The following is a 23,740-nucleotide window of genomic DNA, read 5'->3' as shown; positions in this document are numbered from 1 at the left end:
TTTTTTTTTTTTTTTTTTTTGAAACCAGAAGTTCAAATTTTTTTTGTTCATCTGATTTCTAAATCAAGATCAAAGCTGATAATTTCAATATAAATATTTGAGATTCAAAGTAATGTGAGAAATAATCTAAGCTAGAAGCTTGACATTATTTTGTATGAGATGGTATCACATTATTTTGCTGTCAAGGTTGGTTCTGTTTTGTGGGTTTGCTGCTTTGTGAGATTGGAGCCGTTTCTTATTAGTAGCTTAGTCTTTCGGGTTGGGAGTTTAGGCTGCATTTAAAGTTTGGAGTTTATTGTACGTTTTGAATCCGTCTATATCTAAAGTTAGGATTATATTGTGCTCTTTGTCTAATTAATTCTTGATTAGGCATGATTGAGATGGTATGCAGTTCTGCACTTATGCACCTTGCTTTTTCTAATTTGTCTAAAAAAATCAAATTGCTTAGCATGTACGTTTCAAGTATATTGCATTCTAAAGGAGTACCATGAAATTTGAACTTAGTGAAGAAATCGAAAGTTTCATATTGTATTTCACTATTTTGATAAGGCACTTTAAAAAGGTAATGACGTAATGTCACTTAACGGATTACATGCTTTACAGCTGAATTGAGTAGTAACTTGGTCTTGGATCACAAAATACAGTAGCACAATCAGTGCAGTGCATTTGTGCTCCCATGAAAACATAAAACTTTGCCCGCGATGTCAATAATTAATTAATTATACTGCAAAAACTAAAAACAATAAACTAAAATTGAGGGAAAAATTCATTCATTAATTAATTTATGATGCATCATTACAAAAAAAATTATGAATTTACATGACGTCAAAATTAGACTGCACTTCATTGAAGACTCGTAACATGTGTAAAGGGAGAAAAATAAAATAAAATTAGTTTTTTTCGATATTCCTATTTTTTCTATATATAACACGAAAAATTATCAAAATTCACCAACAGAATATTGAGCATTCTACGCTATCTTTCATTTCTTATGAGCCTTTTTTACCTTGCTCTTCATGGAAAGTGCACTTGCAACACTCTTCCCTTCGAGCTTTTTCGTCAACTTAACAACACTATGCATACCCCTTCTAGCAGCAGCCCGTTGCTCAGGTCTACGGCTGAGCATCTTACGGTCTAGTGGCCAGTATGCATACGGCTCAAATTTGCCCTTCTTTTTCACATCTCCACGAGCCTTCTTACTAGCATACTCATTTCCAGTATAGGCCCATCCTGACTCAGATATTTTTCTGCGCTTCTGGTTAGCCTTTTTTGATTTAGAAGAAACATAACTTCGAATATCAGTTTTATCTTCATCATACTCAGGCTCATCTTCTGAATCGAGCTTCCTTTTCAGATTTCTACCAGAACGAAGAGCTAGCCTTGTTTTACGCTGGTCCAAAAGATCAAGTGGTTCATCTTCTAGGTCAAGTGAGTCTTCTAATAAGCTCCTTCCAGACCTCGTTTTCCTTAACCTAAGGAGAAATTTATTAAATTAAGGTACAACGGTTCATAAAAAGAATCTCTCTTAAGTTACGAATTATTTAAATACTTTACAGATCCTTCATTTTATTGGACCTGAATAAATCAAGAGAAACCCCAGTCCTCCATCCTCAGAGGTGGAAAACAGGTTGCAGTCATGTACACATGTCTGGCTATATTCGAGTCTATTGAATATTAGGTATTATAGAATAAATCGATTTTGGCTGAGTCTTTCCAAGTCTGGCTATATTCGAGTCTATGGAATACTTCTATTAGGTATTATAGAACAAATCAATTTTTGGCTGGGTCATTCTAAGTCAGGTAATTAGGGTATTGTTGTTTGTCAGGTCAGTGGACCCAAATGAAAGAGAAACCAATTCAGTGCAGGCCAATAGAAAAAGTAAACAGTGCATACTTCAGTACCTCAAACATAAAAGATGAATAGACTAATAAAATGCAAGATACCTTGATGAAGGCGCTTTTGATTTTAACTTGGAAGATAATCTGCTCCGTCGACCAACAGATGTCCCAGCATCCATATCATCCGCAGTCACACTCGTTAATCACAAGACAAGTTGGTATAGACCAACAGCGTCAAATAAAAAGTTGAGCAATCATTACAATTTCTATTAAAGGAAAGAATGGTTAAGTTGTCAACTATAACCATCATGCAATAACATCTACTCTACACTCGTATCACTCTAGCTAGTATTCATGTTAGACATGGATATGTCTCGGTATCAAATTCAGCCATTTATAATTTCCATACGTTTGGCCCAAAATGAAGTATGAATTACTGAATTGTCCATGCACAATAACATCTGCTATTATTTGTTATTCAAGTAAGATCTCGTGTTACTGTGTTAGACATGAGTATCTGTCAAAGTAAAATATTCAGCCATTTTCAAATTTCCATGTTTTTGGTGAAAGTCTTTAGGATGTGAGGTGAAATGAAGCATTTCCCACATAAATTTTAATAATTTGCTTCGAGCTAGAGTTATGTTACACATGCAATTTACAGAGAAGGATAAAAATATAGCAATTGAAAATTCCCAAATGTTGACAAGACATGTCATTGTAAATTTCAACCCGTAAGCATGCTAGCAATATGAAGAAAACAAAGGTGGAAAAACTTAAACCTGGAAGTAGTTGCTTTTGACAGGTAGGAACTTGTCTCAGAATTGGCTGTCAACTTCCTTTCTTTCCGCTCTTTTATCTGGAGAGAACCAACAAGTAAGCAAGCACAAACAAAAGAACTAACATCAGATAATACAAAGCAACTAAAAGAAAAGATTAAAAATTATATTCAACTTCGCACCTTGCGGATATTAGTAAGAAGTTTCATATGATCTTCTGGCACTACAGCCTTAATAGCATCAAGGCCACATTTCTTGACAAGCATCTCCAACAAGTGTTTAACCTAGCAATAGATGTGAAACCAAACTTATGAAGAGATGTTGATACAAGCTACTACAGTAATTCCTTTGATTTTGCAAGATCAATGACAATACAATTCTCATTCGAAATATAAATGCTTTAGAAATAAGAAAATCCATTGAAACAGAAAAAATGAAGAAATACAGTACATGGCCTGAAAGCCTAGCTAGATCCTCACTCCTAAAGGGACCCAAGGGGCCAAGGGTACAGTTCTTAGATACACAATTTCAGCAAGGGTGAAGGGGAGGGCAGGTGGCATATTTTGGTAGCTTACGTGTACATATGAAGATGAAACTAGAGGAAAAGAGCTGGAAAGGATCCTAACAGCACTATCTATCATAAATTCGAATGTACAGATCCAATATTTGACCCAATTACACTACCAATTTAACACAGCCAGGGTTAGGATAAAGAAGGATAAGTTCAGTGTCTTTTCTGGTGAAACCCAAGGACATATACCAAAAATGAAAGTAAAAGAAAAAAGAAAACAGAGTAATAGTGCCAAGAACACGAGCACATGACCCACATGCGCTAAAAAAGGGTAAAAGGAAATAAAAGTCTCATAACAGTAGGCCACAAACCTTAGCTTTGAAATGCTTCATGGAATCATCCCGACGTACTAAAATACCATCAACCATGCCTTTCAAGAAAATTTGCAGAATCTCAGATGGTGATTTTGCAACCAAAACCTTAAGTAGACCCAAATTAGCCTGAAACAACACCATCATTCAAAATAAATATCCCTACGAATAAATTTTATTTTAGTTTGTAATTTAAAAAAAAAAAAAAAACACCAATGGTCAGTTAAACAGGACATACTTTAATGATCTCTTTGTCCTCCCTCTCAAGAAGTAGAAGTGAGGAGGAAAACAGATCGCATGCACTAGAAAGACAATCGGAAAATTCATAAGCCAAGCGAGCCAACCCTTTCACAGTCGCACTGATCATATGCGAACAATCGCTGGCAAGGCCTACAGCTACCTGTTCAAATGAAAGAGCCCTAAAATCATTTCCAAGTTAAATAGGATAACAAGTCTATTTTTTAGTCAGATACATGTCACAAAGTGTTCTTTTTTTATGAAAAAATGTAACTTTCATTTACCACACAACTCTCCCTTTTTCACGATGTAGGGAGTATGAGATACTAACTACTCAATTTTTTTTTCTACTTTTGCTGCATGGTTATTATCTTAATTTCATTTATTTATTTATTTTTGTAATTTGTTTCAAAGTTAAATCATGATTTTTTTATTTTTTATTTTTTTTTTTGTTTAAAAAAGATAAAAAATAAAAAAAAGAATCAAGCCAAGCCCCGTCGGTTCCACGACCGGTTCAATATATTTAACCAGATTAGACCGTTTCCGAGACTGGTACAAAATTTTTGGACCCGATCCTGACTGGTTACCCCAAGTAAATACTTCCATAGAGCAGATCATAAGATGAAACTAGCCATATGATGAGTATAAAACAAAACAAACAAAATGAGGTACTCCAAAAAATGATAAAAGTAGCAGCGAAACTACATACGCTCTCAAAGAGTTGGAGTAAGTTCTTCTTTTTCCCTCCCTGCTCCTTTTTCCCTCCCTTCTCCTCATCACAAGCATGACCAATTTGGACTAGAATATCATAAGCCCGATTTCTGGTTTTCTTATTAACCTGCAAATAATTTAAAAATTGGCATTCAAGTGATTCAACCTATGAATTCTACTTAAGAAAATGACGGTACAAAAGTGAAAAGATACTAGCAAGATATGCCATCAGGAAAAAGTAAAAATTATACTCCCCCTGTATTTTTTTAAGTGAAGTGTTTTTCATGTGCACGCATGCCAATGAAAAAATTTAATTAAAAATATCTGTAATAATCAATAATTATATGTCAAGAAGGGACATATATGTTTCATTATTTTGTCTTGAAGGACCTTATATGTTTAAAGTGGTCTAAAAAGACCTTATAAGTTAATTTTGTTGTTTGGGGGACCTTCAGGTCGGAATCCGGGAATAATTTACTTTTCTCCAATGTTGACCTCTTTTGTAACCTTAAAAAATGACTCATTTTCTTAGTTTCCATGATTTCCCTCAAATTTTCTTATTTTGATTTGTGCCATTTGGGGATTAGAAGAGAGAGAAGGAGGAATCGGAGGGAAATCGTGGAAAAAAAAAAAACGGGGTCATTTTTTAAGGTCACGTGAAAGGTCAACGTCGAAGAAAAAAGTCAATTATTGCCGGATTCCGACCTCAAGGTGCCCCTAAACAATAAAATAAACTTATAAGGTCCTTTTAAACCACTTTAAACATATAAGATCCTTCCAAACAAAATAGTGAATATATATGTCCCTTCCAGACAAATGTTCCTATAAATAATCTATTCATTGAGATGATAACCACAAGACTATTTTTTCTTATGTATAAATCACTAACATTAGTCAAAGTAGATTAGGTGAACCGTGCAAAAAGTCAAAACGTTTCACTTAAAAAATACGGAGGAAGTATATATAGAGTCCACCAAAGCCAATAATCAGTGCAATCAAAATTGGCATTCATCCTATGAATTCGATTCAGAAAATGACAGAACAAGGGCAAAGATACTAGGAAGATATGCCATCACTCCATTAGGAAAAAGAAAAAAACTACTCCGTACATAAAAAAAAAATGAGAAAGGTTTTGTGGGACGGATGGAAATTATTATAGTACATATAAAAAAAATAAAAAATAAAAATCAGAAAGGAGTAAAGACCATAAAAAAATTGTAATTCCCAAAAATGCGATTTCAAAAAAAAATACCTCTTTCAGCGCTAGTACAATTTCAACCATGAAAGGACTGATTTTATCCCATCCTGCTTCATCCTATTGAATAAAAAAAAAAGAGATAAATTATTTGATTAATATAATTACCCCATCCATCTCCAAAGTTTCTTCACATGTGGGTTCAGCATGGAAAATAACTGGAAAAATTAAAGTACCAGAAGTGATTAGAAAGGGGAAAAAATGTAAAGTCAAAGTAGTGAGAAGGAAAGAGAAAAAGGATTTATGTGATGGAGAGAATACATATGAAGTATTATGGGATTGTCATCTTCAACCCAAATTATAGTATTATAGAATTTGGACAGCCGATCAAGGAAAATGTGAAGTAAATCGAGGATGGAGGGAATACATATAGCTAGCATTTAGAGTTTAAGGAAAACAAATCAAACCTTGATCACATGGACAATAACAGAATACAAACAGTCAAGCCTATGACGTTTGGCTGAGAAATGGCATTTAGACTGCACTTCACTCAGGCATTTAGACTGCACTTCACTCAGGCATTTAGACCGCACTTCACTCATCAACTTGAGAATTTCTTCAATCTTCCTTGAAATAGACCCATCCGAATTCTACCAGCAAACCCAAGTCAAATGAACAGTTAAAAAACTGACTAGAAAAAGATCTTTATATCGCGCAAAAGAATTGAACTTTCATTTTAAACCATTAGAAACTCTGCTTACTTCAACCATAACAATGGTAAATAGAAGTAGAAATAAATTATATCCCTATTAATCAGAAACAAATGCTAAAAAGCATCATCTACCTCCTAGCCAATGATAAACCCACTTCAAAACGCTTATTATTGGGCACTTTTCATTTTTTAAGCATAAATCCTCAATGTTGCTGTGGCGGATTAAATAAATTAAAATCTGTAAAGAGGTTAAATTCACCTTGAGAATCATTGAAAGAACCTTGTACGCCTTCTTTTGGATCAAGCCATCAACATCCTGCAGCTCATTATATCAAAGATGCATCAGACATACCTCACAACCAAAGCTCAAAGAAAACTACAGTGAATAAATGAGATGATTATATATATTGGTGAATCACAAACCTCCAGTGATGGAATTATGGCAGAAAACATGATATCAGTATCCTGAGGACCAAAACCAGGCAAAAGAGAAACAGCCAGATCAAAATGCTGAGCTCTGCCATATTAAAAGAAGAAATGAGGAGTTATCATTATAAACATAGAAGAAACCGTGAACATAACACATTGGTAGGAGTAAACATGGGAATTCACCTTTTGGCTTTAACACAAAAGACATACTACTAACAGAAAAGACAAATAACACACTTCTTGCAAGAAAATGAATTATCACCAGATGAAGAGTCAATCTCCATTGAATCTCTTTCATTACCATCCTCAGTGACCTTCAAAAGTTGTTTCATTTCTTTCCTAAGTAATTTTGACACAGTGTCTTCACCCGCTATTGATGCAAATTCACATATTGTAGACTAGAATCAAACCAGAGCGGATGTAAGTTTCGAGAAGCATAAAAAAATTATAAGCAAACAATGAAAGAGCAACGCATACTTGCATAAATCATTTGGTATACCAAGACTGGGCTATAGTTTGTACCACAAATCAACTATTACTGGTCAAAGAAAGAAATTCTAACTTCAAGAAGAGGATTCTAGGTTCCAATTACTTCAAAAGAAAGCATCACTATCCTTAGAAAGCATATGAACCCATGAGGAGAATAGCAACAGTATAAAGCAGATTAACTTGTTTTTCTTTACAAGTTAAAATTATAATAAGTGAACTATCACTCATCAGTTTAGCCACCGGCCGAGTCAAGTGAAGCAGCCAGCAACCATAGGGCCATAGCAGACAGTTAATTTGACAAGGAAAGTCAGGAAAAATTAATCCAATACCCCATAATTTCCCACTTCCCAACATTTATACCAACTTTTATTATATTTATCCCCATACTGATGAAAACATCTAGGATCTGCATTCTAAGTTTGCTTACAACATCAAAGTTGTCACTGTTTTAACACAACACTGAAATGCAAGTCAGTATACCTCAATATTAACAATGTGTTCGCCCTGTTCGGGACCCAATTTAATGGGAAAATAGAGAAGTAAACCTATGGAAATCTGTGCAATTACAACCAGAAAGAATACATGGAAATCCTCAATGTTAACTTGTTTGGTTTGTTATTTTGGAAAACTGTGGAAAATTGAGTATCCTTCAGCTATGGTATTGATTTGCTTAGCTTTCCATAGTTATTCCAACACTTTTGAAAGAAAAGCCATTCAAAAAAAAAAAGGGCAACTAAAAGATTTTCCCACATTGGCTTAGATTTACACCTCCATACCTTCCCACAACCAAACAATGTATAACTAAAAAATTCTCAGAAACATAAACATTCACTCAGATTTCCTCCTTAAAGCTTGATCCCCTAAAACACTGGCATGGAGTCAGTCATTGAGGCATAACGAATTTTTCAAGCAGGGAAGGGGAATGGAGAGGAGAGAGATAAATAAGCCCTAAGGGAGACAGAAAATGTCTTCAAGTATCTCAAATCCACAAAAAAAAGGGATCAAATGAAATTCTAATAGATGCTTTACATACATAAAGGTTCAACAACTCTTTTACTGAACATCACAGAAACACATATTCACTAGTGCGTGAGGCAGGACACCCTCTTAATACAGTTCCAAAGCATAACAATTTCTGCTACATTATTTAGCAGACAATATATAAAAAGGCATGCCTAAGCGCTAGGGGTCAAACACCTTTTTTCTCTAGGACAAGTGATTTTAATGAAGCTCACCTAGGCGCACAACTTTTTTTTGCCACCGAATATTTTATTTCTATCAAGTACGCTTCAACTCAATGGGGTACAAAAAGGCACAACATGATCCCTATTGCCTCAGTGCACATTTGAGTTATTTTTATAGATTGTTAAGGACATCAAGGGTATTGACTAGGGGTAGTGGAATCTAAAATAAGAGGTGGTGATTGAAGGAGAAAGTGATGGGAAATTACACACTCATTTTGGTAAAGATACAAAGGTATTAAGCCTGGGGCTCACTGTGCTCACATAGCCCATCATACCTAATCATGGCTGAGCATTGAATTATAATTGAAACAAAATCAGTCAATCTATTGAAATAAAATCAATCAATCTATGTAGACCAACAACTTGACAGTACAGAACTTTTTTTGTCTAGATAGCCTGACAATGCAAAAAATAATAAATAAATAAACTGGAGCAAGAAAAAATAAATCATAAACATATACCTGCAACATTCAACAGGGTTGATATTGAATAAAGAAAAATAATCGACATGAGTTATGACAAACAAAAATGAAGTCACTCTACCCGAATATGCAAGCAGACACGGCTAACACTATATAACAGATAGAAACTTAAAACTGTAGCACGAAAAAGAACATAGAAATGTACCAGCAAGCTTCCACCAGGATCATTTGTGGAGTTTAGGAAAGCACTGAACAAAACTAACAAGAAATTACGAGCAGAAGATCTCAGCACTCCCAAATTAGCGGAAGCCACCTCTTGATTGTAAAAACCAATAGCTCTCTCAGTGGGAGCATTTAGTTTATTGATGGGTACATAATTGTTTCCTTCTAGAATACACTTATTCTGTTGAATGAGGATTTGCAAACTGGAGCAAATAATTCCTTGAAGTTCAGGCTCTTTATACAAAGCATTACATAAAACTTCCTCAAGAAGTTTGAAGCTTTCAGCAGTGTCCAAAGGGTAATTGCAAAATGAGGGCAATAAGGTCCACACTTGGTATACAATCCTGTCTGCATATCTTGATGCCTGGACTTGCCCCTCTAACTTAAGCTGGTAAAGTACTTTCGTTTATCAATGATACTAGAAAAAATGTATAAAATATTGATGAAAATTATGAGTATTTATGAAGGCTAAGTAGCAAAACTAAAAGTACCTTTTTGGATTTATGCTTGAGGTTTTCAACCGTACCCAGCAATGACTCAACATAGAACCTAAAACGTGCACCAACTGTATACTGTTTTAGAATTGGAAAAAGGCAACCATTGATATCAGACAGAGTGTCAGCTTCCAAATTCAGAGGCAAAATGCGTAAAAAGACTTCAGGTCCCACTGCCCCAAGTGCTGATCCAATGCAATCTTGCAGCTGTACATGAGAACAAGCATCACAAGTCAAAGAGGTAGATTGAAGGTAAGAAAACATTAAATAGAAGGGGAATGGGAAAGGAAAGGGGAAAGTATTGCTATGACACAGTTTCCATAAATCATTAGTTGCATATGTCATATATCAATCATTAGAATCTGAAAAAGGATATATAGTCTGAGTAATTGTGTACACTACAGCACAAACTATCAAACCATATACTACAATTTGTTGGGAAAACCAGGCAATCTTGGGAGAGATGGCAGAGGTAAACCCAGGCACATTTTGGGTTCAAAGAACTTCTTACCCAGTTGAATTTCAGTTCCGACCACGTGTAAGACAAGACTGGTAACAATCAAATCATGAAAGTTCAAAAAAACTCTTCTTTGCATGAGGAACTTTTCTTGATAAGAGGGGAACCGCTAACATAGGAAAAAAAAAAATGCAATCACTTTCTAACTATGCGGTGAAGTCAGCAGGCCTTACTAGGACACTTAGCAGATAAAACTGGATTTTAATAATAAGAATATAAGATATGATAGCAAATGTTTTGGGTAAGAACCATTGATAGCTTGCAAAATAGTGAAGTATGTAACAACATTTGCCTGAGATTTCATGACGATACAAAAATTTTCTCAGCTTTCTATTCTGATCAATGAGGATATTGTGAACAACGATGATCCTGACAGTAAATATATGACATCCCTCTTTACACCTTGTTTAACGGAAAGCTTCAGCAGAACAGAATACAATATGAAAGTGACTAAAATGGAATCACCAACTTTCATGGGGATTGAGCTATAAAGTGAAAAGGCAACCTGTTTCCTCTCCGGGAAATCCTCCTCGCTTTCCTTTTCAATGCTTGCCAAGCTCTCCAGGCTGCCTCTTAAGAGGACAGCAGAGAAAGTACCTAAAAACAGTAACCCAAAAATAAATACACCCTACATGAGATAGAATGTAGGTAAGGAAAGCAGCTTCTGAAAGTCTAAAATAAGCACATCTTTATGATTACCTAGTTTGTCAAACATCAAAGAGACAATCTGGAAGGCCATGTCCCACTCGCTACGATATCTGTTGTCGAGCAAACTTCCAATAGTAGCACAAATTTTCTCAATAGTAGACGGTGCAGACTTTCTGTTGTTGAAGTCTAAATTGCTGTTTACTCGGTCAACACCTTTCTTTATTAGGTCTTCATCAACACAAGCTTGTATCAGATTCTTCAATGACTCAGTCGCAGCAAATTTAGCTTCCTCGAACCCAGATCCAAAAATATCTGCCAAGTAGGCCAGTAGAATGCCAAGAAACAGAATGGTAAGATATCACTGAAATAATTTTGCTTGTCATGCAGAAATATGGAAAAGGAGAAAAAACAACCTTGCAAAGCATTTAGTACAAGTGGAAGCTTATCAATGCAGATCTGCCGGTTGAGATTGTAAACTTTCCTCATTCCGACATCCAACAGACGAGCAGTAAAATTCATGCCATCAGCTGACGTTTCATTCACTGGTACTGAAGTAGCCAAAGTGCTTAGAAGGTCCACCAAATCTTCGGGTTTAACCTCCACACTAGGCCATGGCAAAGCCAAAGTAAGAGTGTAAGATTATGTGTCACATGTAAGAAAATTTACTGATTGTACAAGATATTTGGCCGTTAAAAAGAAAGTCATATTATGATTTATGACACACATACTACCTTTAAGATTTAATTTTCAAGCTTCCTAAAAGAAAAAGGCTATTTGGTTACACTATACTAAATCCTATGCAAATTTTGAAGCTCCTCAACATCAAGACATTGGCAGCAATTGCAGCAATCCAGTTATTAAAACCTTCACCTCACCCCCAAACTAATTTTCGGATACGACAAAGACACTGCTGCACTGCACAGAGATTGCAGCAATCCAGTCTAACTTTCTCCTCCTTCCAATGATAATTTTTTTACGTATCTTTTTGTTCCGAGACAGTAAACAGTTACGACTTACGAGCAATCAAACGACACACTCAATAAATTTATCAATGCCGGAAATTTAACATAGTACAAGCACATGATTAATAAACTCATCAACCAAACCACACACACTAATTAAGCATATTTTAAGAGCTTAAACATTATAAAAGCAGTATCTTTCAACACCATTTGATGTCAAAATTCCTCATTCAACAGAACACATAAAAAACTAATTAATTGATCAAAATTAACAACATATAAATTCGCAAATTTGGTACCTTACTATCCGAATGAGTGACGAAACCAAGAAGAAATCCATAATACAGACTAACATCAGACCAATTTAAAGAATCCCTAATAACCAGCAACCCAGAAACACAGCTCAACCCAGCCACAACACCATCAGTCGACAAACAACTACCGCCTCGTAAAACCCTAATCAACAAACCCAACAACAACACCTTCCTCTTCCTAAGACTCCCAACAGGAATCCTCGGCATAATCAAACTCATCAAAGTAAGAAGTGCCTCAACATTGTGGTCGGGTGACGTGGAGGAAGAATGAGAGGAGACACAAAGTCGATCAAGGGAAGAAACAATGGAGCCAAAGTAAGCAGCAGGTAAGAGAGGAACGTTGTTGTCTTTGAGACCTTGCGACATTGTTCCGATAACATTGCAGAGATTGAGGTGTTGTTCGTTGGTGGATTTGCCGAATTGAGAGATGATTGAGGTGCAGAAATCTTCATGTTGTTCTTCAATTGGGTCGAATTCTTCAAGGTCTAAACCTTCAATTTCCATATCCATGGCGGATGAAATTCGGGAAGAAGACGGTGTTAAACCCTGGAATTGAGGGGAGATGATGAATGCAAGGGTTTTGGAGGGTTTTAGGTGGCAGGGGCGTATGGCCGTATGGGTACACATATACAGTTGTACCCACGCTTTAGAGATGATCATTGAGCGGGTCGGACCGAAGCGAAAACATTAAGCTCAATTCCCGGGTCGGGTTGGACCAAGCTTTTGGCTAAAATTTTCGTGCCCAAATTCGCTCAAATAGTCGAACCGGGCCTAAAAATCAACTAAATATGCATAAAAACGCATTTTCAAACTCGCCCAAAAAAATTAAATTTTTGGGCCGAAAAATTCTACCCAAAATCGGGTTGGGCTAACTTTGATCACCTCCACCACATTTCCAAAAAGAATAAAAAAAACTTTTTAATAAAGAGACCGGTTGTCATCTACTCTCCCCGTCCCTAAATTTTTGCCCCATTTGACATTTTGCCATCTCCAAAATGCATCTTATTACGGTTTTATTTTAATTTTTATAAGTGTAAAAATTATAAAAGTTAGATATTAATAAAATATGCAATGAGACAAATCCAAAAAGGTCCCACATGATTAGATTATTTATTATAGATTAAGAGTATTTTACGGTCAAAGATTATAAAGTTTGACCTAAATTTCTGCAATGGGGCAAAAATACAAGGACTTAAAATTTTGGAAGAAGGTAGTGTTAAATGGAAGAGGGTCGTATGCATTTAGCAATATCATCAAAAATAGACTTTAAATTTAAATTCATTCAAACCCTGAAATTAGTGGATCAAAATCTACTCGTTACTCATTCCCACTTAACCAATTATCAGTCTCTGATTAATCAATCAATTAAACAAATCTTTAATCCCATAAGTGGGGTCGATTACATAAACCAAATTTGATTATTTTGTGTGGTCATCCACAAAACTCTTCCTCCTCCATTCCTAAGTATTCAATGTTTCATCCTCATAACTAGTTTTTGGGCCCGGGCGATGTCCCGGGTTATTACATGAAACTAACTGATCATTAATATACATTGTAATTTATGATTTTATTTTCTTGTAATTAAATTTGTTATTCATATTGTCATTTGCTACATATTAACATTTTGTATCTAAAAGATTACATAAAGAATCACATAGCTTGGTGGTAAGACATTTACTTCTTGAATTGGAAGTTGGGAGTTCAAATCTTGTGGAGAATTATTTTTTTAAAAAACTATTATGAGTGCATGACATGAAATGAAAATCAATGGAAGAGAGAGTCATGTGGCGTTATGAGTACTTGAATGGATGACGTGGCGTAGTGAGGGGAGATTATGTGACACGTGAACGTTGTTAGAAACGCATTTTAATAGATTAGTATAGATTCGTTTCCCATACTCTATCTAATTTGTCTTGGTCTAATTCGCACCACTTAATAAATGAATGCCTCATTTGTGCTTTTCAAATGAATTTAAAAATATGGTACTGTAAGTTTGTAATTAACTAAAATTGCAAGTCAATTCCCCCTAATGTAAGACTTTTTTTAATTCCTATCACCATTGAGGAAATCCTTTTTTTCTCAAAATCATTTAATGTACACTTGACAATCAACCATGCATCATTTGTAACTACCTTTGGTAGAAAGCAATACATAGGTAATCAACAAGAGTATACTCATCATATATATGATGCATTTACAACCAATCAAAGCATACATTGTATTGATACACAAACTCTTTTTCCTCTTACTTTAAAGGCCCCAAGGAGTGATGCTACACATACAATGGTTGTATGTAGTAGTCCACATACAATTGTTGTATGTGGTAGCCATTGTATGTATATCATGTCAAAAGAGAAGAAAATAATAAGAGGGAAAAAGTAAGGAAAACAAAATTAGGGAAGTGGACCCTAAAATGCAAACTAATCAAATGCTGCGAACAGTAATTGTATGTAGACCATCACATACAACCATTGTATGTGTAGCCTTTCGCGGCCCTAAGCCCCCCCCCCCTCTTTTTTTCTTTTTTCTTTTTGAAAATCAATACACTGGTAACAAACTTTACCTAAAAATAGATACTCATTCTATTTCATAACACAATGCTAGTTTTTAAATATTTGACACACTATTAAAATAAAATGAGACCATTAATATATATTTTTTTCTTCAACTTATGTGACCCACTTATTAACCTTTTTAAATGCAAAGTAAAATTTAACTTACCCCATCTCTCACCCTTACTATGCCCACTATTCAATTTAAAACTTTCAAATATTATCCCGTCCACTTCACTTTAACATTATTCAATATAATAAGCTCAATATACATTCATACCTTTTCTTAAACTTTATAACATGAGATCGAAAGCTTCTCAGGTGTTGCAATACATAAAGAGGGAGTAACTAATTTTAACTATGGAGTACGAGTACATGCAAAAGAACATTAAGTTTAATTCTTTCTAGAGATTTAGGAGTTAAAGTGGAGCAATTAGAAAAGTAATGAAGTTAACAATCTAAAAAATTAAAATAAAATAGAGAGGAGGTAAATAACCAATAATAGTTAGAAGCAATTGAATGAAGAGTACGCAACTGGGGAAAAATAACGAACAAAATTTTGGAATAATACAACTCCATTGTCATTAGGAATTCTAACAACTCAACCAGACAACATTCAAGTGAAATTAAACCATAACAAAATGAGTAAATTTAATCATTGATTAATATACATGTACAATTACAAATGCTAGAGTAATAATTAAAAAAAAAAAAAGTACTAGTAGCATTACTTTAGTAGGAAGAATTATTTGAATTGGTTAAAAGTTAATCAATGATTAACCTACCAACATTATAATCCATTAATCCTTCAACTTCACGTTAGCACCAATGTCGAAACTCGAACCATAGGACGACTCTACGAGAGATCGACAGCTCCATCTACCCATCGGATAAACTACCCAGTACCCACCTCTAATTCACGATCAAAGAATATTTAACAGTTTCGGGCTAGTAAAATCCCGACAGCTTATTAAAAACTATTAGAGGTGGATAATTTACGCGATGAATAGACCCGTTTTCGACAACTCCTAGGAGAAGCACAACCAATTTCACCCTCCTCACCCCATAATCTAACCACACTACCATCAATCACTTTCCTATTTTGGTAACTATACCATCCTAAATCACCTCCTCTCATCTCGACCGTCAATTCGGAAGACGAACCCCATCGTTTAATCATCACCCATTCATTATTCTTCATCTCATCAACTTCTTCATCATCGTCATCGTTATAATCTCCACCGTCCATTTCACCGTCGTCATTTTTACCCTCGTCATTTTCTCTCTCCTCGTAAAAAACAGTAAAAAACTTTTTACTGTTTCCCCTCGTCAACACCCCCTCTTCTTCATCTTCATCTTCATCTTCAGTTTCTCTCTCCTTTTCCTCGACACCGCCTTTTCTAACAAACGGCGTCGTTTTGGGAACCGTAGGAGCTGGTTCTAGAATGTGGGACGACGTCGTTTTGACGGATGAGTTACGAAGGCGCCAGAAGCTAACAGCGGCGGTGACAACGGCGAGCCATGCCCAGATATTGTTAAGTACGGCGGATAATAGAGGGCCAAGATTAACTGGGATGAAGGCTAATGACTCTAAGGGTGAATCAAGGCCGTTCATTTTTTTTTTTGTTTTAATTTAATTTGTTGTTGTGAAAAAATAAAATTGATTAGATGGACAATGTGGTGGTTATGGTAGGAAGGAAGAGTGTGTTGAGGAGGAGAGAGAGAAAGGGTGTATTTAAAGGGAGAGGAAAATTTGGAGAGAGAAAATAATATGCTGAGAATCGAAGGATCAAAGATGCCAAAATGCCGTTTATTTTTTTATTTTTTGGATGGAATTATTGAAATATTCATTTTTGTACTAAGGGAAAGGGATATTATTTCACCACTCGTGCGAAAGTAGTGGCCTATAACGGCTTATATGCGGGGTAGATTCTGTTATAAATTCGGGTGTATCTTATTTTAATGTTAGTAATATTCGTAATTTGTATTTTTACATTCCTGATTAAAAACTATAGTTGGTAGTGTATAGATACTCTGTACATCCTAAAATTAAGTGTTTCTTGCATAGTATTATTTTTTAAATGGTCTTAAAAACATGTTTTTTAATTACACATCAACATAATTTATAAATAAGTTGATACTACTCCGTATAAAACTACACATTGTGTTGTACTATGATATCTTGGATTATTATAGATTATTTTATTGATATAATAATGAGAAATTGTGTTTTTTAATTACACATTAACAAAATTTATAAATAAGTTGATACTATAAAACTAGACATTGGATTATGCTACGATATTTTGGATTGTTATGGATTATTTTATTGATATAATAATGAGAATTTGTGGTCAAAGTTTTTAAAGTGTCATAAAAATATACTAGTAAATACTTATAATTTTGGGACTAATGTAAAAGGTTTAGCTATCAAGTGAATATTACTAGTGAAGATAGGTAATTAAATTATGAAAATTTTGCAGTATGAAGTTGTAGTTAATTGACGGTTTAAATGTGAATAATTGAATATATATTTGGTTTAAACTAAAGATGTAGATAATAATGTATCAACTACTAAGTTTATCTATCACAACTTCACAAGCTACATAGAACTATTTTAACTTTTACTAATAAAAACTACTTGCACCACTAATCACTATCAACTACTACCTTGTTAAAAAAAACCATTTTTTTTACAATTGAGTTGTATCTTAATTGATCTGGTGAAAACACTAAAAATTATTTAAAAGTTATTACCAAACACGACCTTTATATACTTAAATTTTCAACTATCCACCCATTTTAATTGAACAATCTCAATTGATAGTCTTAGAATGGCACTTGGATGCACAATAGAAATCACAGTAGGGTCCGATTATTTAATCTATTGGCTGATTTTTTAAGGATATCTAGCATTAGTTGGATCACTTGGATGTATGATGTTTATATTTTTGTCTGAATAGGGCTAAAATTGGCTGGCCAATAGAATTAAGAGTCAAAGAAATTTTGGGATTATGTTATTGTTGAGACTGATACTTGTAACTGACCAATCAGAAAGGAAGGATGGGCGGAATTTGTGGCTCATGAGATCACCTGGAAATGAGGCTGCTACTCTTTTTAGTAAGAATTAGGAGAGGATATTCCCCTTTGCTACTTATATTTGTACATTTTTCTACTGTCTTCAATTATCAACTTGCATGCAACTGGCCCAAAATAATTAAAAAAAATAAATATATCTATACGTATCATATGGTTCAAATTATAGCGATCTTTGTATGTATAGAATCGTAAAGATAATGATGTAAGCGGGAATAAATTAGATTTTTTTTTTTTTTCAGTTTTCATATTTAGTAGAAGAATCACAATATAAGAGGCTATAAATAAATAAAGAAGAATTGAATGAGTTAGACTTTTGTATGGAGAGCCTCAAATGTATATAATGATGTGGGCAAAATGAGTTAGATATTTGACATATATGCATGGAGTTTTGTGTGTTATAGTTCAAACTAAAGAATATCACAAACTTAGTATATTTTTAAGGTTAGCCTTTTACCTTATTAAGAAGTAGATATGCAAACAATAGCTATCTAACAAGACGTATACGGATAAACTTATAACTTTCTCTTCGATTCATATGAAAAATGAATTGTATTGATTAAAAAGAATAGAGTACCATTTTTTGTTAGGAATAATCGGTTCAATTCAATCCCACTAATTATGATTTGTTTGCAATAAGCCAATAAGTGTCACATACAATTTTAAATTGGTGCATTCCACATCACAAATTACAATGTTAGGTTCAAAACAAGACATAAATGATGTTGAAGTACTCTAATTACTCCATATTAATTTGTGTTGTCAAGTGTACCCACTGAAAATTATGCTACAGTTTGTACCAAACCCATAATTAGTGTCATTAAGGCCAATAACCAGTACGTGAAAAAACGCATTTGGCACCGGTTCAAACTCGGCCTAAGGCACCGGTTTGAACCCGTGCCTATGTGGGGGTTGCCAAATACCCCTCTTTTTGGCACCGGTTCAAAACCGGTGCCATAAACCGGTTTTGGCACCGGTTAACTGGTGCCTTAACTAATTCCGCGAAATAAATTTTTTTGGTGGAAGCTCTTTTAGGCACCGGTTAACCGGTGCCTTTTTGGTATTATTATTATTATTATTATTATTATTATTATTATTATTTTTAACTTTTTTCTTGCAATAATAATAAAAATAATATACAAACAAGTTAACAAAGATCATAAATACGAACCAAACAAAATGGTAAAATACGAAGTCTTGATCGAAATTGTTATAACATCAAAACAATTGTAAATCACATTATATTCAAGTAAATTGTTATTGTACAATACAAAAAAAATAAAAAATAAAAAGTTACAATAAATTATAATGAAATTCTAACTCAGAAATTGAAATTGTAAAACAATAAAATAAAATAAAAAAAAAACAAAAAAATTACAACATCAAAACAATATTCCAAAAAAAAAGTCTTGAATCCTTGAATTGTAGCATGAATTAACACCTGCATCAATAATAACCCAGAAATTATTAAAACTCAAAAAAAAAAAAACAAGAAATATAGAAAACCCAGAAAACTCATGCATGCAAGATAAAGAGAAAGAGAAAATCAATATAGAAAACCCAGAAAACCGCACAAATATTGAATTAACCCCAAAACTTTCGAAAATCAATTAACCCCAAAACTTTCGAAAATCAATTAATCCAGAAACTTTCGAAAATCAATTAACCAAAAACAACAATTAACCCAAAACTTTCAAAAATCAATTAATCCCAGAAATTTCGAAAAATCAATTAAGTGCAAATTTACAACAATCAAACCCAAAAAAATTAAGACAATGAATTATAATTACACCAATAAATTTTGAACAATATTACAACAATCAAAGCCAAAAAAATTAAGGCATATAACATAAATAATTAAACCCGGAAATCCTTACCAATTAAACCAAGAAACATGCACTAACCTCAAATTTGACCAGAAAATAAGTTGTATCAGTGGCGGCGGTGGTTAGTGGCGTCGGTGGTGGTGGGCAGAAGACAGAAGAGAGGTGGGAGATCTAGAAAGAAGAGGACATAGAAGGGAGAGAGGACAGAGAAGAGAGGTCGGAGAGAGAAGGAGGGGAGGAGAGGAACGCCGGCGATCTAGCTTAGATCAGAGGAGGAAGAAGATAAGGGGATCGTGATTAGAGGAGAGAGAAGGAGAAGTGCCGTGGGAATGAGGAGAGAGAAGGAGGTAGCTAGGTTAGGTTATATTAGAGTGTATTTATATAAAGGAAAGGCCGGGGTTTTTTTTTTTTTGGAGCAACGGTTCAGTGGCACCGGTTCAAACCGCTGGCCATTTTATTTTTGGCACCGGTTTGAGCTGAACCAGTGCCATTGTTCTCGGTCTAATTCCCAGCCCAATTGTAGGCCGGTTTTTGGCACCGGTTTGGCTTGAACCGGTGCCAATTGGGGGTTGCCTTTTTGTATTTTTCTACTAGTGAACAACAATTCTCATAGATTTATGTCCTATCATATGAGCCGTTTCTTCTATACTTCATTTTTTTTAATAGTTGCAACAGTTTGACTTTTACACTATTTAAGTACTCTACTTTGACATGTTTATTATTTTTATATATTCACAATTAAAAATATTAATGATTGAAATAATATATTGGTAAGCATGAAAAACAAAAAGTGTTGTAAGTATAAAAAAAAAAACACAAATTATATAACATAGGGACCTTATCAAAAAACACTATTTTGAAATTAGTTTACAGCTACTACTCCGTGCTATATTGTACGAGTATTATAAAAATGTGTTTAGTTTTATTGATTATGATGGAGGTGTTTAATGAATGAAGGCAATTCTCTTAGTTTGCGCCTCTAAATTAGTTGTCAATCAAAGGCTTCAATAGTTAAATTCATCATCACATACACTAATGTAATGTCCACTTATTATTTTGATGGTATATAGAATAAAGTTACATGTTTGGATTTTGTACATTTGTATTTCCACCTTAGCTTTTTAGTACAACAGTAAGTTTGCTAACATATCTACATTCATATAGGGGCGGATCTATTAAGGTGCACAGTGAGTCACGTGACTCACCAGCACAAAAAAAAAAAAAAAAAAAAAAAAAAAAAAAAAAAAAAAAAATCTAAGAGACCGCCTATCTGTAATAGGCGGTCTCTTTGTTGCTTCTGATTAGCCCACTGTCAGTTTTTAAATATCAAATAGACCGCATATTAAAATATCAGATAGGTGGTCTCTTTGTTGCTGCTAGTGCCACCATGTCATTAGAGACCTGTTCTCTAGAAAACATGTCTCTTTTTGTCAGCCTGAATTAGAATAATTTTTTGTGCTGCTTTCATATTTCGTTAAAGAGACCTGTTATATTTAATAACAGGACTTTTAAGTTATCTTACTTTTTTTTAAAAAAAAATTCTTGTTTTTAAGTAAAAAATCATAAAGTTAGTTTAATGTAATAGTTTTATAGTATGTTTTTTTATATCCTATTTTTGGATTGAAATCATTTTGGTAAAATAATTTTTTTTTTTATTTTTATTTTTTATATGATTTTTGGATTGAAACAAGTGATCAATTATTGATGGTGACTCATAAGTTCGAAAATCCTAAATCCGCCACTGCATTCATATGGCCTTGTTTGGCAATTGGGTTTTGGCGGTTGGCTGGTTCACTTGGCTTGGTTGTCCTGCTGGTATGTTTGGCTGTTTATAATGGCTTTTGAAATTGGCTGTTAAAGCTGACTGTTTATAAAAGTGTTTGGTAAATTAATTGTTGGTAGTTGGCTGTTTATTAGATAATTTGTGGGCCAACAAGCCAAAAGCCAACCAAAAAGCTATTCAAAGCAACTTTTTCATTTTGGCTTAAAAGCCAGCTTTTTCACTGGCTAAAAAGCCAATTACCAAACACATTTTTTGGCTGTTTGACCTCATAAAAAAACCAAAAGCCAAAAGCTAACCAAAAAGTCACCAAAAATCCATTTACCAAACATAGCCTAATGTCATAATGTGCGACAATTCAAACCAACACAGCTAGGGGTGTACATAAACAGGACCGGACCTGAAAACCGACCTGAACCGGACCTGTTGGGACCGGACCTGATCCGGACCTGTAGATTCAGGTCCGGTCCCGGTCCTTGAAATTCAAGGTTTCCGGTTCCGGTCCGGATCAGGTCCAAAACCGGGGTTTTCAGGTCCGGACCTGAAACCCGGATTTTTTATATAATATATATATAAAAAAAATATAAAAGCCTAAAAAACCTAATACTTCAACTGCAACGCCTCTTCTCCTCTCACCTTTTCTCTTATCCTTTCTGATTCTCAGTATCCCCTCTTCCTCTCTAATTCTCAATCTCCCCTCTTCCTCTCTGATTCTCAATCTCACCCTTTCTTTCTGGTTCTCAACGACTCCTCTTCCTCTCCTCTTCTCTCTTCCTGGCTCCAGCATCGTGGGATTGGAGCACCGTCGTCCAACATCGAGGCCCCGTCGTCCACCATCTGCCGTCACCAGAGTATGTTTATACTTTAGTTTTAGTTGAATATAGGTTAGTATGTAGATCTAGTTTTATTTTTCACATAATTTACGATTATAATTATCTTTTTTAATGAAATTGTAATGTAAAATTATAAATTTTGTAATTTAAGTTTGTAGATCTATTTTTTCGAAATTTCTGTATTTTTTTTCTCGGATTTTCTGACAATTTATGTATAATTTGTTTTTTGCGATTTTTTTGTTCGTTTTTTTGTTTTTTGTTCGGATGTTGGATGTATGTGTGGAATCGATTTGGGTTTTTTTCTTTTTCTTTTGTTTTTCTGGGTTGTGGGTGCGGTGGATGCCTGACGGTGGTGGGTTTTTTTTTTCAATTTTTTCGTTTTTCTGGGTTATGGGTGGGTATCAATGGGTCTGGGTTGTTGGGGTTATGGTGTCTGGGTTAAGGGGGTAATTTTTTCGTTTTTCTGGGTTATGGGTGGGTATCAATGGGTCTGGGTTGTTGGGGTTATGGTGTCTGGGTTAAGGGGGTTAAGGTGGTTAAGGGGTGAGTTGGGGTAGGTGGTAGAAGGAAAGAAGCTTGTGGTGGTGGGCTGTGCGTAGGGGTGTATGTATTAGTGGTGGTGGGTTGTTCGTAGGAGGTTGTTGATGATAGTTTTTAGTCAAAACTTTGGCTTGAATAAAGAAAAAAAAAAAGGGAAAATACAAATTCAGGTCTGTTCAGGTCTAAACCCGGACCGAACCTGAATTTTCAGGTCTGACCCGAAACCGGACCTGTTGATTCAGGTCCGGTCTCCGGTCCTCAAAATTCTCTAATTCAGGTCCCCGGTCCAAACAGGTCCGGTCCAGGTCCGGTCCGGTTTTGGACCGGTGTACACCCCTAAACACAGCAACACTAATTACAGCACTAGCTTGATTTCATGCTAATTCTAGTAATGTTGGTGATCAACCTAGCCTACCATTTAACACCTACTACTCTACTAGTAACTAAAAGAGTAATCACCTTAAAATAATCATATGACAATAATGGAGTTTCTAAACTTGTGTGATCAACTATTTGTATTCTTTTATCAATGTAAGGCCCTGTTCTCTTCACCTTAATTTTGTTGAACTGAAATTATTTTTACTGAACTGAAATTATTTTTGCTGAACTTAAATTATTTTTACTGAACTTAAATAAATTTTCCTAAACTGGAATTATTTTTGCTGAACTCAAATTATTTTTACTGATTTTCTATTATAATTCTTTTTTTAAGAAAACTGAATTTTACTAAACTGAACTTATTTTTACTGAACTGAAATTATTTTTACTGAACCGAAATATTTTTACTTAATATTTTTTTTTAAAGTGAATAGAACAGGGCCTAAGACACACACATGATATGTGTTGTTTAAGAAGAAACTCACATATTTCCTTTTACATGCGAGGGTTTTTTTTTATTTAAATTTTTTTTTATTTATTTTTTAATTTTTATTTTTATTATGAATCTATGACTAACATTAGTTACATGGATTGTAAATGATTTCGAAACTTCTCCTCACAAGTTATTTTGGCTTGCAATAA

At 34.4% G+C, this 23,740-nt stretch overlaps 2 protein-coding genes and 1 long non-coding RNA gene across 3 annotated transcripts; all 3 read right to left on the bottom strand.

Annotated features, from left to right (window-relative positions):
• Positions 1-753: 753 nt before the first annotated feature.
• Positions 754-12,717, bottom strand: LOC110715897 (RRP12-like protein). The gene is made up of 18 exons (XM_021894518.1): positions 12,053-12,717; positions 11,231-11,421; positions 10,869-11,129; positions 10,675-10,766; positions 9,650-9,859; positions 9,142-9,546; positions 7,019-7,179; positions 6,776-6,869; positions 6,612-6,668; positions 6,108-6,290; positions 5,698-5,760; positions 4,444-4,572; positions 3,736-3,897; positions 3,498-3,626; positions 2,798-2,899; positions 2,619-2,695; positions 1,945-2,034; positions 754-1,472 (listed from the first exon to the last, which is right to left on the bottom strand). The coding sequence occupies exons 1-18, from the start codon at positions 12,601-12,603 to the stop codon at positions 983-985; spliced, it is 3,447 nt and encodes a 1,148-aa protein (XP_021750210.1). The 5' UTR covers positions 12,604-12,717; the 3' UTR covers positions 754-982.
• Positions 12,718-15,069: 2,352 nt separating this feature from the next.
• On the bottom strand, positions 15,070-16,769 carry LOC110715940. Its single transcript, XM_021894558.1, has one exon. It carries the CDS (start codon positions 16,258-16,260, stop codon positions 15,616-15,618), a length of 645 nt encoding a protein of 214 aa, XP_021750250.1. The 5' UTR covers positions 16,261-16,769; the 3' UTR covers positions 15,070-15,615.
• Positions 16,770-18,959: 2,190 nt separating this feature from the next.
• LOC110715791 lies at positions 18,960-19,791 on the bottom strand. The gene is made up of 2 exons (XR_002510345.1): positions 19,646-19,791; positions 18,960-19,182 (listed from the first exon to the last, which is right to left on the bottom strand). It is a non-coding gene; the product is annotated as an uncharacterized LOC110715791 (long non-coding RNA).
• Between the last annotated feature and the right edge of the window lie 3,949 nt (positions 19,792-23,740).

Source organism: Chenopodium quinoa, unplaced genomic scaffold, assembly GCF_001683475.1.
Source record: "Chenopodium quinoa cultivar QQ74 unplaced genomic scaffold, ASM168347v1, whole genome shotgun sequence".
Taxonomy (NCBI): Eukaryota; Viridiplantae; Streptophyta; class Magnoliopsida; order Caryophyllales; family Amaranthaceae; genus Chenopodium; species Chenopodium quinoa.
This window is presented reverse-complemented; position numbering and strand designations above follow the sequence as displayed.

Coding starts and splice junctions, on each gene's coding strand:
- LOC110715897 (XM_021894518.1), bottom strand. CDS start 12,603: ATGGATATGGAAATTGAAGGTTTAGACCTTGAAGAATTCGACCCAATT. Junction 11,130..11,230: donor TGTACTAAATGCTTTGCAAG/GTTGTTTTTTCT, acceptor CCTACTTGGCAG/ATATTTTTGGATCTGGGTTC. Junction 3,898..4,443: donor TACTCCAACTCTTTGAGAGC/GTATGTAGTTTC, acceptor TCATTTGAACAG/GTAGCTGTAGGCCTTGCCAG.
- LOC110715940 (XM_021894558.1), bottom strand. CDS start 16,260: ATGAACGGCCTTGATTCACCCTTAGAGTCATTAGCCTTCATCCCAGTT.